Below are 14,724 nucleotides of genomic sequence, written 5' to 3'. Positions count from 1 at the left end.
GGTAGCTTGGTTCTCGTACAACTGGGGTCGAGTCCACTCTCGTATCACGCGACCTGCCTTGGTGGTGGCGCTAGGTCTGCGATCACAGTGGCGACACGCGGGTCCGACATGTACTACATGGACCGCGGCCGATTTAAACTACCACCTAGCAAGTGTGGTGTCTGGCGGTGACACCACATTCCTCCCCCGCAAATCGGCGAACGGTCGTGAGATAAGGCTTCCGCCCGCCGTGGGGAGGACCACATGTTGACGTATGCGATGAGGTGGGGAGCCTAACAACAGGCGAGGCTGTGCCACCCGCACCCGGCCATCCGGTCCGAGGGGAGCTAGGAAACGCCTGCAAAACTAGTCCAGGGTGCACGTCAACATGCGGTGTATGCGCCCGTAAAGAACTGGGGTCGACCTCCATTGCGTCGGGGTAGCCGACGCGCGATGACGTCATGTGGTCCGGAGCGGGCGGGCGTTCCATGGCGGAGGACAGCTGGTCACGGGAAGCGATCGGCGGCGCGTGACCCTGGGAGGCGCTTGGCGGCTGCCACGAAGCGTCGAATGCGGTCGGCGGCGGCGGCGGCTGCTGCTGCTGCTGCTGCTGCGGCGGCGGCGGCGCGTCGCCATGGGGCAAAATGGAAGGCATCGTCGGTAACACCTGGGGATGAGGCGAGCCAGTAGATGGGTCCCCAGGGCGCTGACCGGACGGCACCGTCGCTGAAAGCAGACGGGGAGCGGCAGAACCCGAGCGACGACAGAGGCGCAGCTGATTGAGATGCCGACGCACCTCACCAGAGGCCCCCAAAACCAAATACATCGCGCGGCCGAGGCAGCGAAGAATACGCCCTGCGAGCCAACGCCGTGAACCTCGATAGTTGCGATAAAAGACAACGTCGCCTGGAGCAAAAGCAGGAGTCTGCCGCTGTGCAGGAACCTGATGCGGCGGATGCAGCAATGACATCAAGGTGCGATGAGGACGACCGTGGAGCAACTCAGCCGGCGAGCGACCATCTCGGGGCTGAGAGCGATACGAAGACAAAAAGAGCAACAATGCGTCCTCCCGAGAATGCGACTCTTTCAATTTCAACATCTGTGACTTGAACGTCCGGACCAATCGTTCAGCGGCACCGTTGGACTGAGGCGAAAACGGCGCGGATGTCAGATGTTGAATACCATTGGCCTGGCAGAATGACTGAAATTCTGCGGACATGAATTGTGGGCCATTGTCGGAAACAATAGTCTGCGGAAGACCTTCAATGCAAAAGATAGCAGACAACGCTTGGATGGTGGCGGAGGACGTCGTGGAAGACATCCGAACAACAAAAGGAAAATTACTGAAGGCGTCGACCAGAACCAACCATCGAGCATTCCAGAATGGACCAGCAAAATCAATGTGCAAGCGTTGCCAAGGGGAAGTGGCTTTTGGCCACGCAAAGACTTTCCGCGGCGGTGCGGACTGTTGTTCGGCACACGCCGGGCACGAAGAACACATATTCGTAATCGCAGCATCGATTCCGAACCAAGTACAGTGCTGACGAGCAAGTTGTTTCGTTCGCACTATACCCCAATGTCCTTGGTGAAGAAGCCGTAAAACAGAGGACTGTAACGAACGTGGGACCACGACTCTGGACTGATCATTATCAGAACGCAACAACAAAACACCACGTCGAACAAAAAGTCTCTCCTTGTGAGCAAAAAATCGGCGAACCAACGGATCCTCGATCCGAGACTTTGACAAAGGCCATTGCGTAGCAACAAAACGTAAAACAGTAGCAAGGACAGGGTCAGCAGCTGTGGCTGTAGCGACACGACGAAAATCAATCGGAAACGATTCGACCACTTCATCGGTTTCCGAATCAATGAACATGCAAGCAAGTTCGGAAGAATCGAATGCTTTATCCTCAGCAACCGGCAAACGGGACAACGCATCGGCGTTTCCGTGCTTAGCAGTGGACCGATACAAGATATCGTAGCGGTACTGCGAGAGGAAAATAGACCAGCGAATGAATTTCTGCGCTGTACGTGGAGGTACAGGCTTGGTCGGATGAAAAAGCGATGTCAAAGGTTTGTGGTCTGTGATGATGGTAAAGTGACGACCATACAAGAAATCATGGAACTTAGTAACACCAAACACGAGAGCCAAAGCTTCTTTCTCTATCTGTGAATAATTTCTTTGCGCAGACGAGAGCAATTTGGACGCAAAGGCAATAGGGCGATCATGGGAGCCAACTTTGTGCGCAAGCACAGCACCGATCCCGAAATCCGATGCATCTACCATCAACAAAAGGGGTTTCTGGGGATCGAATGGCGTAAGGCAAGTATTAGAAAGCAACGCCGATTTCAACTGGCGAAAGGCGCGTTCACATTCCGGCGTCCAGACGAACGGAACACCTTTACGGCGTAAGCGATGAAGCGGAGCTGAAATGGAAGAGGCATTGCGCACATATTTATGGTAATAATTAATTTTACCCAACACACTCTGTAGCTGTTTCAGATTTTTAGGGGACGGCAAGTCTTGTATGGCACGGAGGTGCTCTGGACTCGGATGTATGGCTTGGGCATTAATGACATGTCCCAGGTATGGTAAGTCACGAGCAAAAAACACACATTTGTCCTTCCTCAAGCGAAGACCATTTTGCCGCAAGACCTGAAATAATGTTCGTAAATTCGCAAGATGATCTTCTTCTGTCTGTCCGGAGATCACTATATCGTCCAGATAGTTTGCTGCAGTAGGGACCGACGCACAAATAGTTTGTAAATATTGCTGAAACAAGGCAGGGGCGGATGCACACCCGAATGGCAGTCTTTTGAAGCGGTACAATCCAAGATGCGTGTTAACCACCAATACGCGCTGGGATTCGTCGTCCACCGGTATTTGCAAGTACGCATCGGCTAGGTCCAACTTTGAAAAATATTTTCCCGGGCACAGTTTAGCAAAAAGATCTTCCGGGCGGGGCAAAGGAAAAGTAGCAGTCACTAGCTGTGGATTCACTGTGGCCTTGAAGTCCACGCAAAGTCTCAATTTTCCGGAAGGTTTTGGCAAAATGACTAAGGGTGAGGCCCAGAGAGAAGCTTGCACACGTTCAATTACACCCTGTGATTCGAGATCGTGTAACGTTCTTGCGACCTCATCACGCAATGCGTGGGGAACATTGCGCGCCCTGAAAAATTTCGGTTGCGCGTTTACCTTCAGTTCTAAATGTGCTTCATAGTTTTTAGCGCAACCTAAGCCCGGTGCAAAAATGTCTGCAAATTCGTCACAGAGCCGAGAAACACTGTCTGTAGGCACAGTCTGATTCACTGATAGGACCTGATTTACAATAGACATGTTAAACAACTTAAATAAATCTAGACCAAACAAGTTCACTGGCGTAGAAGAACGAAGAACGTAAAATGACACAAGTTTTGTTTGTCCCTTGTATGTTGCAAGAAGGCTGCACTGTCCTAACACAGGAATTTTCTGTCCGGAATATGTAGTTAGCTTAACATTTGCGGAACGCAACGGAGGTGCGCCCAGTTGTTTGTATGTGTCGTGATTGAGCAATGAAACTGCAGCTCCGGTATCGAGCTGGAATGGTATCACTTGGCCTTCAAAGTCTAAGTCCACAAAAAGTTTATTGTCCTGCTGACGACAAGAGCGACTGTTTTGTGCAATTGGAACAGACACTGGTACAGAATCACTTGCTAATCCAATGTGCTTTGCACGCGTGGGTTCGAATCCCATCCTCGTCGCCAATAATTGTAGTGTCGGTAGCTGGACCGACACCGTGATGTGGATTGCTGAAAAGGAATGCTAAACTAACGCTGTGGCCGATAGTGCACGAACGGCAATAAGCAGACGGGCGTGAAGTCTGGAACATAAAAACTTATGAATGAATAAGAAGAAAAGTATGTAGATGCTTTTTACTTAACTTTTATTGATTCCTTGGAATACATCTCTCTTGAATACTCGTACGCTATAGGCACTGATACAACTGGCGCCTTGCTAGTTCGTAGCCATTAACTTAGCTGATGGCTATTGTGTCTCTCGGCTTATGAGAGAGAAAGGCTTCGTACAACTGGGCGATAGCTAGGTTCGCGTACAACTGGGCGGTAGCTTGGTTCTCGTACAACTGGGGTCGAGTCCACTCTCGTATCACGCGACCTGCCTTGGTGGTGGCGCTAGGTCTGCGATCACAGTGGCGACACGCGGGTCCGACATGTACTACATGGACCGCGGCCGATTTAAACTACCACCTAGCAAGTGTGGTGTCTGGCGGTGACACCACAATTATCATACACAATGTTTGCCATATCGGTTTCTGAATGATTGCAGTGCTGCTAGTTATCTTCAACACTAACACTACCACCTGAACTAAATATACCATTTCCACTAAATAAAATCCTCTCTATAACACAACATATCATTTCAAAAACATAAACTGTATCGGTAACCATATTTTGGAACGAACTTCCTCAAAATACGAGAGAAACTGAATTCCTTTCTAATCTCATGAGAAAGATAATGGCCCACTTTCTGTCATAATACTTACCTCTTCTGTTTACTTGTCTGCAACTCACACTCGTCAACACCCTGCCCCACATCACCTGCATTTCCTCAATGACTTTTCATTGCCATTTGTCTACACAGCGTGTAAGTAGCCTGTTTAGATTTTCATATTGGTAACGCCACGTAGCGCTCCGTATGAAAATCACTGGCTGTGCTGTGTGCAGTCTGCGGCTGGTTGGCATTGTTGGAATATTCGCTATTGTAGTGTTGGGTAGTTGGATGTGAACAGCGCGTAGCGTTGCGTAGTAGGAGGTGAGCCGTCAGCAGTGGTGGATGTGGGGAGAGAGATGTCGGAGTTTTTTGAGAGCGGATGATCTGGACGTGTGTCCATCACAGACAGTAAATTTGTAAGACTGGATGTCATGAACTGATATATATATATATATATATATATATATATATATATATATATATATATATATATATATATATATATATATATATATATATATATATAATGACTTTTGAACACTATTAAGGTAAATACATTGTTCTCTATCAAAATCTTTCATTTGCTAACTATGCCTATCAGTAGTTGGTGCCTTCAGTAATTAGAATCTTTTATTGAGCTGGCAGTATTGGCGCTCGCTGTATTGCAGTAGTTCGAGTAACGAAGATTTTTGTGAGGTAAGTGATTCATGAAAGGTATAGGTTATTGTTAGTCAGGGCCATTCTTTTGTAGGGATTATTGAAAGTCAGATTGCGTTGCGCTAAAATTATTGTGCGTCGGTTTAGTGATGATCAGAATAAGTAAAGAGAGAAATGTATGAGTACGTTCAGTTTTGCTCAGCTGTTTGAAAATCAAATAACGTATGGGGTTTACCAGCACAGTAATTCATTAATTTTTCTATGGAGACGTTTCAAGCGCTGTTATGATAGTTTACTGTTATTGTCACTGTCGTTTCAATCTTATGATTTCCGCTTCTGGTGACACTAAGCACGGCTCAAACTGTGCAATCTAATCAATACTATACTTATTCTTAATGTCCTTTAGTCTTACTATTATACCAATGCCTATTATTATTATTACTTTATTCACTATTATTATTGTGTTGGTAATTGTTTTTTGTAATAATTTCTCATACGTATGTAACTCAAACAGAAGTACGATTAAAAATTTAAGGTATGTATTGCTCGTGGAGCATTTAAGGTATGTATTGCTCGTCAGGATAATAAATAAACAAATTATTTCGTAATACCACCTCTATTGCTGTACAAACTGCAGCACACTGAATGGCGAAGGAAATGAGCAGCTGCAGACCTGGTCTTGGAGTAGCTGCTGACGCCGAGCAGTGGCAGCACGGCCATGCAGACGGCGTAGCACCAGCCGGCGGCCATGATCTTGGCGGCGGTCCGCAGCTTCAGCCGGCGGTTCAGGTGGATGGCGTACGTGATGGTGTACCAGCGCTCGCACGTGATCACCGTCAGCGTGAACACGGACAGCTCCGACGCGAACACCGTCAGCACCCCAGCCGCCTGGCAGCCCGCACCTGGCGACACACAACACACCAAAAGATCTTTGGCAGTCCGCGGCTCGTGGTCTTGCGGTAGCGTTCTCGATTTCCGCGCGCGGGGTCCCGGGTTCCATTGCCGGTGGGGTCAAGGATTTTCTCTGTTTCGAGATGACTGGGTGTTGTGTGTCCTTCGTCATCATTTCGTCCTCATTCACTCGCAAGTCGCCGTAGTGGCGTTAAAGAACGTGTGGAGCGGCGGCCGAACCGCCCCCTGAGGGTTCACTCGGCCACCAATGCCATACGCTCATTATTATTATCTTTGATAGTTCGGCGTACGCACACAGAAAACAAGCGACCACGGAAGCATTTCGCGAATGTTAAACGTGTCAGGGACTAAAGACGGATGAAGGAAGGAATCGAGCTGTGACAATAGTTGCAGCAATATTCTCAAGAGATCCTAGAATATACTTGTGTACGGGGGTGGACAAAAGTACGGAAACTTCGCAAACACAACCCAACACCATGCCTAATACGATTTAGGAAAACCGTTACCATTCGAAACAGTTTCATGTCGTCTCGGAATGGACAAATACAGGCTCTGTTGGTTTCAAGGCAATCTTATACCAATATTCTTCCAAAATAGTTGAGTTAATATTGGTGGAGGTGAATCACGCACTATTTTCTCCAAATTAGATTTCAGAGGTTCAATAATATTGAGACTGGTGACTGTGGTGGTCTGAGGAGATGCGGCAGTTCATCCTCTTGCTCTCAAAATCAGTTCTGGACGATACGAGCTTTGGGAACATGGGCCCTATCGTTCTGGAACACAGAATCACCATTGGGCAACAATCTTTATAGCTGGAAGTGACCACCAAAAACAACCACATTATCTTTTGGAGTAATGCGACCTTGCAGGGTACCTATGGAGCCCATAATATATCGTGATATGGCTGCTCAAATTACCATAGAGCTCCGCCGTATTTCACTGATGGGAAGTAACTTGGGCCAGAAAGTGGCGTCAGTGTGAAACGAAATTTATCCGACAAAATGACTTGCTTCCATCGTGCAGATTTTGTGGCTTGGATTCAAGGTCTTTTTAAGGGCATTTACATCACTGATGAGTGGGTTACAAATTTCAGCACGCTGTGCAATTCCCTCCTTACAGCGCTCCCTTCGTGTTGTTCTGATGGAGACCGATTTCACGAGTATGAAAATTACTTCTGCAGTGACCTTCGTAACAGTTGTACTTTCCAATGATCAGCACTCACGATCAGCCGGCACACACTGTCGTCCGCGGTTTGAATCAGCGGAACGTTTTTCCTGAAACTTTCCTGTGTGCCGGCCAAGACTCGAACTCTGGACCTTTGCCTTTCGAGGGCAAGTGTTCTACCAACTGAGCTACCCAAGCACGACTCCGACCCGTCCTCACAGCTTCAATTCCGCCAGTACCTCGTCTCCTACCTTCCAAATTTCGCAGAAGCTCTCCGGCATCCTTGCAGAACTAGCACTCCTGGAAGAAAGGATACTGCGGAAAGGCAAAGGTCCCGAGTTCGAGTCTCTGTCCGGCACACAGTTTTAATCTGCCAGGAAAGTTTCATATCAGCGCACACTCCGCTACAGAGTGAAAATTTCATTCTGGAACGTTTTTCCTCTTTCCCAGTATGCGGTACAAATCTTCGATACTGTGCCTCTTGAAACAGCAAAGACTTCGACTTTGGTTACTGAAGCACCCCATACGAGCACCAACAATTTTCCCACGCTCGAGTGCGCTTAGCTCCGGGATAATGCTCTCAGAACTACACAGAACACTCTTTTGACCACGACTGATTCTTGCAACGTATGGAGGGTGTCATACATCGTCAAATACAACATCCTGCATGATTATATAGCGCCTGCATTAATGTTCAAGCATGCATTTCTCGCAATATTTCTATTTATGTATTAGCCATCCCCTCCCTGTCCGTGCATGGTAGTCTCGTGTTTTCTATAGACCGTCATAAAACATCTCACCTTCCTCCTGTCTCCTTTATTTTGGGGCACACATTGCTATGCAAATGAAACAACCTCTACAGATATTACACGTTATATGGGATATCTGTTACTGTATGCGTGCATGGCTTACCAGTTTGTTCTATGAGTAATAATTATAATAACACCAATAATAGACTGACCTTCCACACTACTCTCCCCCCCCCCCATTCCCCACTACAGACACAAGGACAAAAAATGAAAAACTAACGCAAGAATATTTTAAATAACTATATATTCGTATGACGTAATCTATATACAGCAACAAGGATAGTGTAATCACATATTTCAAGCATATAACGTGTATTAAAAACAATGAAATATGTTGTTTGTTGTTAGGCGAAGTAATAATAAATCCAGCTCATACCTGGAAGCAATATCTTTTGAGCTCCTGGCTACAAACAGATCCAACTCTTCTAGAGTGTCGTCAAAGAAAAACGAGTTTGGTAACCAAGATAATATTACGGAAGCGATATTCAGCAATCAAATAACTTAATTAATATACTGTGGGTGGTTTTATGTTTACTAGAAGCCGTGGATTGTTACTAACAACCTGCTAAAAAAGACGAGATCATTTAGATAAAATTGAAAATGCTGTGGTCAAATTAAAAGATGTTTTGAACCACGCTGTGGAAAAATACGAGGTAAGTAAAGTAATATGTCCCAACATGGTTTGATAGAAACAATCGAAAAACCTTGTGAATAATCATAGACTATACTCTCACTGAAAAGAGAATTTCGGAAAACTGATACGGAAACATAAAGGCAAATCATGCATCCATCACAAGTGCTGCACCATCCTAAAACAATTTCGTGGAAAAATTTTTTTAGATAAAGATAGGAAATTTTTGTGCATATGTAAAGGAAATTAACAGGTTCAGAATTGTGTTCTCATCATATCAGTTGAATCTGAGTACTAAATACAGCTGAGACGCTGAATTCAGCATTTGGAGTTTTCGTCACGCATGCAAATGCTAACATAACGTTTGAATACTATATACATATATAAAACAGAGATATTAAAATAAGAAACCCAAGTTTTGGGTACATCTACATCTACATGGATACTTTAAAAATCAGATTTAAGTGCCTGGCAGAGGGTAAACAAATAATCTACCCAGGATACTAGGCCTCTATGCTAATCCATGTTTACTGAAAACCCACTGCATGACAAATCAAGTGAAGTGCCGAGAAAGGGAGGAGGAAACGAAATTATATTTCACGGGTTGAGAGATGATGTGATCTTACTTTAGTTACCATAAAAACTAATCAGATGACGTTGCAGTCCTTCTGGCCTTGATGCATCCTCTGGTTAGGTTTGGAAGTGTGTCACAAAGCCATTGGATCCTCTCATAAGGCAAGTTGACTGACAACTGTTGTAACTGGTTCTCGATGTCCGCGGTCCTGTCACAGTGATGAAGTTGATACCAGAGCTGGTGTCAGACACGTTCTGTCAGCGACAGGTCTCGGGATTTTACTGGCTACAGAAGTACCTCAAAATTACAGAGATACAGGTCATCCCAAACAGGAAAGCGCACCTCTCAAACGTTTTTGAGAAAATCGAGTTTGAAAATTATAGGGATGTTTGTGTTGTAATGCTCTGCAGAGCCGCTAGTGTTCAAAGAGAGAGCAGCGAACAGAGTAAGGGATTAGTTTCATAGGCCGATGTCTCTAAATCTAATCTCGCTGCTGCTAGGTTTTTTCTTCATTCCCACGCAGTTCTAACAAGAGATTTATTTTAATAGCGGAAAATATCAATATTTAATGATTCGTTTGCTGTTTTTGTAATTTTAACCTTCAAAAAAGAGAAAAAAAGGTTCTTAAGAAGATTGCAAATGCAAGAAGGCAACACGAGAACTTTGAATCAAAGTGGTGTAGTCATTTAACTGTAACTATATTTGTGAATCTCTAATGTATAAGCCCGCATCTCGTGGTCGTGCGGTAGCGTTCTCGCTTCCCACGCGCGGGTTCCCGGGTTCGATTCGCGGCGGGGTCAGGGATTTTCTCTGCCTCGTGATGGCTGGGTGTTGTGTGATGTCCTTAGGTTAGTTAGGTTTAAGTAGTTCTAAGTTCTAGGGGACTGATGACCATAGATGTTAAGTCCCATAGTGCTCAGAGCCATTTGAACCATTTTTTTTTCTAATGTATAACCTATGCAGCACTGCCTGAATGAGGAAAATACCGATGGTACAAACATGGAAAACAACCATTATCGCGATATACAGCAGATGAACGTTTTCATGCCCACGGTTTTTTCACTGTATCTACTGCAAAACAAACTTGGTTTACATTCACAAACGGTTCTCGGTCGTCACACATTTTTCGATGCGTACCTCGGATACCGACGCATAGCGACGATTATTGGTGTAGATAACTCACGAAAAGAAGTAGGGCCGCAAGAGGAATCGATACAGAGGCCTCGCAACTATAAAACTACGCACTTACTTCTCGGCTGTGGACACGTTGCATAGCAGCGATCATACAAGGTATACAAAGACGTCTACAGATTTCAGACTAAATTTTTTCGAAAAGGGTGAAAGTGACGGCTCCCTGTTTACATATGTTGCAGTCCTGGTGATGCCCTGCAGACACTGTCAATACGAATCAAGTCGGTGAAGAGAAGTTCGTACGTTCCCTTGTGGCCAGTTAGTATCTCGCTAAAATGGTGCACTAGGTCTTCAAATTTCAAATACATATCTGTACAAGTTGTGACCAAAAAGTGATCGGATTTTTTGTTTTTCTTAAATAATCGTTATTTATTAATCAACATCAACTCTTTCCCCTTCAGAGCAGTACCTCTGATACATAATACGCTTATGACAGCTCTTTCTCCTACGTTGGAACTCGCTTTTCGTTATTATGTGCAACTCCTCCCGCGATTCTGTTTTTATCTCCTCAATGACGGCAAAACGACGTCCTTTGATGGATCTCTTCAGCCTCGGGAATAAAAAGAAGTCGTAGGTTACCATCTCCGGCAGATACGGTGGCTGAGGTGACAGTTTTGTTTTTTGCCAAAAAATCAGGAACGAGCACTGAGATGTGAGCGGGAGTATTATCGTGATGTAATTTCCACGGGTGGTTTCCCGTAAGTAAGTCTGGTCGTTTTCTTCGGATTGCTTGACAGAAACGGGGAATAATATACAAGTAGTATCCCTTATTGACCGTTCGACCATAAGCCAGAATGCATGAAGAACTGTCCTACTGTAATCGAATAAAATAGTGAGAAGAACCTTGACATGTGATCGAACTTGTAGAATTTCTTTTATCGGTCTTTGCTCTTCAGTGGGACTCCACTGGAACAGTTGGACCTTGGTTTCGACGTCATACCCATATACCCATGTTTCGTCACCTGTTATAACCTTCTTTAAAAGTACTGGATCACTGTCGACTTTATTCAGAAATTCCTGAGCGATGTCCTGCGACGTCGTTTTTGATCGAAAATCAACAGTTTCGGAACAAACTTCGCTGCTACGCATTTCGCATCGAAAACATCCGCAAAAACCGCTTTCTATGAGCCAGAGGATATGTCGACATCATCAGCAACTTCTCTGTTGGTGATTCAGCGATTTTCTATAACCAATTTGTTCACTTCCTCCACTTCGTCGTGAGTAATTAACGTGTTATGGCGTCCAGGGCAGTTGTCGTCTTCAACGTCTTCTCGGAACTCTTTCAAACTGAGCCGTGGTAAAAATTGCTGTTTTGAAGAGCGCGCAGCGGCGCGTAGTGTGAAGCAGTCGCCCTTCGTTTCTGGTGGTGGCACCGCTGTGGCAATCACAGCTTTGGTGTCTCCCTCTGGTGGAAAAGGGGAAAGGTTGCCTGTTCACGTCCATTTAAGGGGCGCTATGAGCTCGCCAGGGGTCTGAGTCGGTCAGTCAGGGTCAGTCTCTCGTCCCCAGCTTACTAGTTTATCTCTCGTCGGAATTTGTGAGGCAGTTAGTGTCTGTCTGTCGTTCCGAGTGCTAGTAAGTCGGTAGTTCGGATCAGTCTTTACAACTGGCAAAATGAGAGTCTTTCCACTCCGCCAGTAAGAGAACTCAGGAGAACTCAGCGAGTGGTCGCCCGGTCGGGGCTTAGTTCCTGCATCTGAGTCTGCGCGTTAGGCCGTCAGTCTGCTTGAGTTTGCTCAGGCAATGGTCATTGGCGGTTGGATCGATCGGTTGGTTGGTCGCGCACTGAGACACGAGATGACTTGTCCGTCTTGGGCGTCGGTGCATGTGAGGTCGCCACGTGAGTCCAGTGGGCCGCGCCGTATAGCGAGGGGTAGTGGCTTCGCGGTCGACACGAGAGCAACAGGAGTCAACCCATGTCATCAGTCTGGCCGGTGCGAGCTGCGACGCCGTGATGTAAATGGTTCTCCGAGCGCTTCTGGGCCCCTTCAGTTACCATCTTGTGGAGCTTGGCTCGGTCCTTTTCTGGTGCAGGGATGTCGTTTGGCAGTGGGCGTGTTTCCTCTGCATGGTTGGGTCCGAGCCAGTATTTCCGCCGTCGTGTGTCTGGAAGTGAGTGGGAGACGCACCAGCAGTGCAGTCGCGACGGAACAGCAGTCACGGACGGAGCAGCAGGCAGTCGGTCGGTTGGTGCGGACCAGGAAAGACGGGAGATCGGCGCGCCTTCCTGCGTCCGTTGAAGCGGCTGGCAGCGGACGGTTAGGGGGAGCGATTTGGGGGCGCTGCGCCAGGTCTTCTCGAGATATCGCAGTTTATAATAAGTTAGGTGATTGGTGATATGTTGTTTGATTTACTCTTGTTAAATTCTGCTTGTTTTCTTGGTGAGGTAACCAGCCGTTTTGCTTTGGGGTCGTCCCACCATTCTTCTCCGTTTGCCCACCCGCGGAAAGGTGGTTATTTATAAATTGGGTGGTTCGTTCTTCCCTTGTGGAGTAGGGGCGGGTTAGAGCAACCTGTGGTTCGGGTTGTTCGGTAATCGCCCTATCAATCTACCGTACGTTAGTAGCTGCCTCTGCCATGTTTGTCGGATTCGGTGTGTTAACGAATTTATTGCTTGGAGTGTAACGGACTAATTCCTGAAATATGTTTTTACCTTGCCTATCTTCTTGAGAGGCGGTGTATGTGTACTGTAGAGCATGTTAACTCGTTTGGCCAACCTTGCATAATTTTATATAAGATTGCATTTCATGGTCATTTTAGCATATAAAGTTTGCACCCTTCCACCGTAAGACTTTTCTTAGATGTTAAAATCACGTTGCACCTTCGGTGGCAAGTTAATCTTTTAATTTTAGTGTTCTGTACCATTTCCATCCCTCCTACGGGGTGCATAGTTTGTGTGTGTGTGATATGTTAAAACTTTTAGTTTAAAGTAATATGGTGTGTTGCAGATTTGCACCAGGGTAGTCTTTCAGAGGTTGTTGTGAGCGGTCGTGGCTACGGCCATATCAAAAGGGAGCGGCAAGCTTCTCAGCCCGAAAGATCATACACTCAAAAATTTGTTTCTTTCTGCCTCTGAATAAATTGTACTTGATATTTAGAGGGTGCTTTCTGCTTATAATTTTAAATCTGTTTCTTTTAAAAAAAACGTTTTTAGGAATAAAATTCCCATTTGTTAAAAGCAATTTGATTATGATTTCAACAGTTACTCCCTGGAAACTACTTCCACGCTCACATAGTGTGATTAAATATGTTAATGTTCTTGATGAATCGCTAGTAAATAAAATAAATTCTTAAGAAAATTCTTTGAAAAGTAAATTCACGGTTCACAAACGTTTGTTTATATCACTCGTAAACTCTTGTTCTACTCATAGCGGATTCGCCAAAAGCCACAGTGAACATTTTGAAAGTGGTGGTGCACCTTATTTCATTTTTCAAGAAAAATTTAATGTAAATTTTTCGATCCATCTATTTCGAAACTAAAAATTCGCAGAGCATTCAAAAACATGAATAACTTTCCTGACGGTTGAAGTCGTCAGAGGTAGGGAAATGGTGGGTTCGAGGCTGTGGTGAGGGGTAGAGGCGCTACAGCAGTCTCTAAACATTTTATTTTTCTTTGCTTCAGGCAGTACAGGCGTTCATGGTCCCACTCGCTTCGAATACCGCTCACTCGACGGTTTTGGTCGCCCTGCTTTGCTGAGGACGCAGCCCCGTTGCCCGTGGCCCGGATTTGATAGCTAAGGCGAGGCACGCTACCCCAACAGCGAATTCTTGGATGACGGCCGCGCGCTATGCCGACCGGCTCCCCACAGGGGCAGAAAGCGAATGGTGGCAGGCGGGTGTCCTCTGCAGCAGCCAGGATGCGACTCCCTACCTCTAGACAGGGGCCGACCGTGCTGTTAGGAGGGCTGCTGTTGGCCACTGTTGGCTGGCTCGAGTCCCTTTTGAAGTCAGAGGGTTCGAACCTTGGCCCCGCCTCAGACTGGACGTGTGCTCCTCCGTCGGAAGCTTCATACGAACGCCCGTGTAGCGCAGCACCGTCGCCTCAGACAGCTGTGACACTAAAGACACTAGTATTACTTGAGTGCCCCCTATTTATACTCGGCAGTGCGCATATTTTTTACGAATATTCCTCTTCTAGTTACATACTGACACTCGTTAGGTTAGCGCTAGTGTGCTGGTTTGGATGTCAGCTTGTGGCCAGAGTTACTCTCAGTCCCACTGAGCACCACGTTTCAGCATCTCTTGCTCCCACGTTGATCTAGCATACTTTGCAACTTCACGTAGCCTGACCGAGCGAGGTGGCGCAGTGGTTAGCACA

The 14,724-nt window shown here is 46.2% G+C and overlaps 1 protein-coding gene across 1 annotated transcript in view; it reads right to left on the bottom strand.

Moving 5' to 3' along the window:
- Window positions 1-14,724, bottom strand: part of LOC124796047 (lutropin-choriogonadotropic hormone receptor-like) — a 503,184-nt gene that overhangs the window by 32,929 nt on the left and 455,531 nt on the right. Inside the window, exon 14 of the mRNA XM_047260133.1 lies at window positions 5,799-6,027. Within this exon, the coding sequence (XP_047116089.1) occupies window positions 5,799-6,027 (229 nt within the window). The remainder of the gene's footprint in view (window positions 1-5,798; window positions 6,028-14,724) is intronic.

Source organism: Schistocerca piceifrons, chromosome 4 (assembly GCF_021461385.2).
Source record: "Schistocerca piceifrons isolate TAMUIC-IGC-003096 chromosome 4, iqSchPice1.1, whole genome shotgun sequence".
In the NCBI taxonomy this organism is placed as follows: domain Eukaryota; kingdom Metazoa; phylum Arthropoda; class Insecta; order Orthoptera; family Acrididae; genus Schistocerca; species Schistocerca piceifrons.
This window is presented reverse-complemented; position numbering and strand designations above follow the sequence as displayed.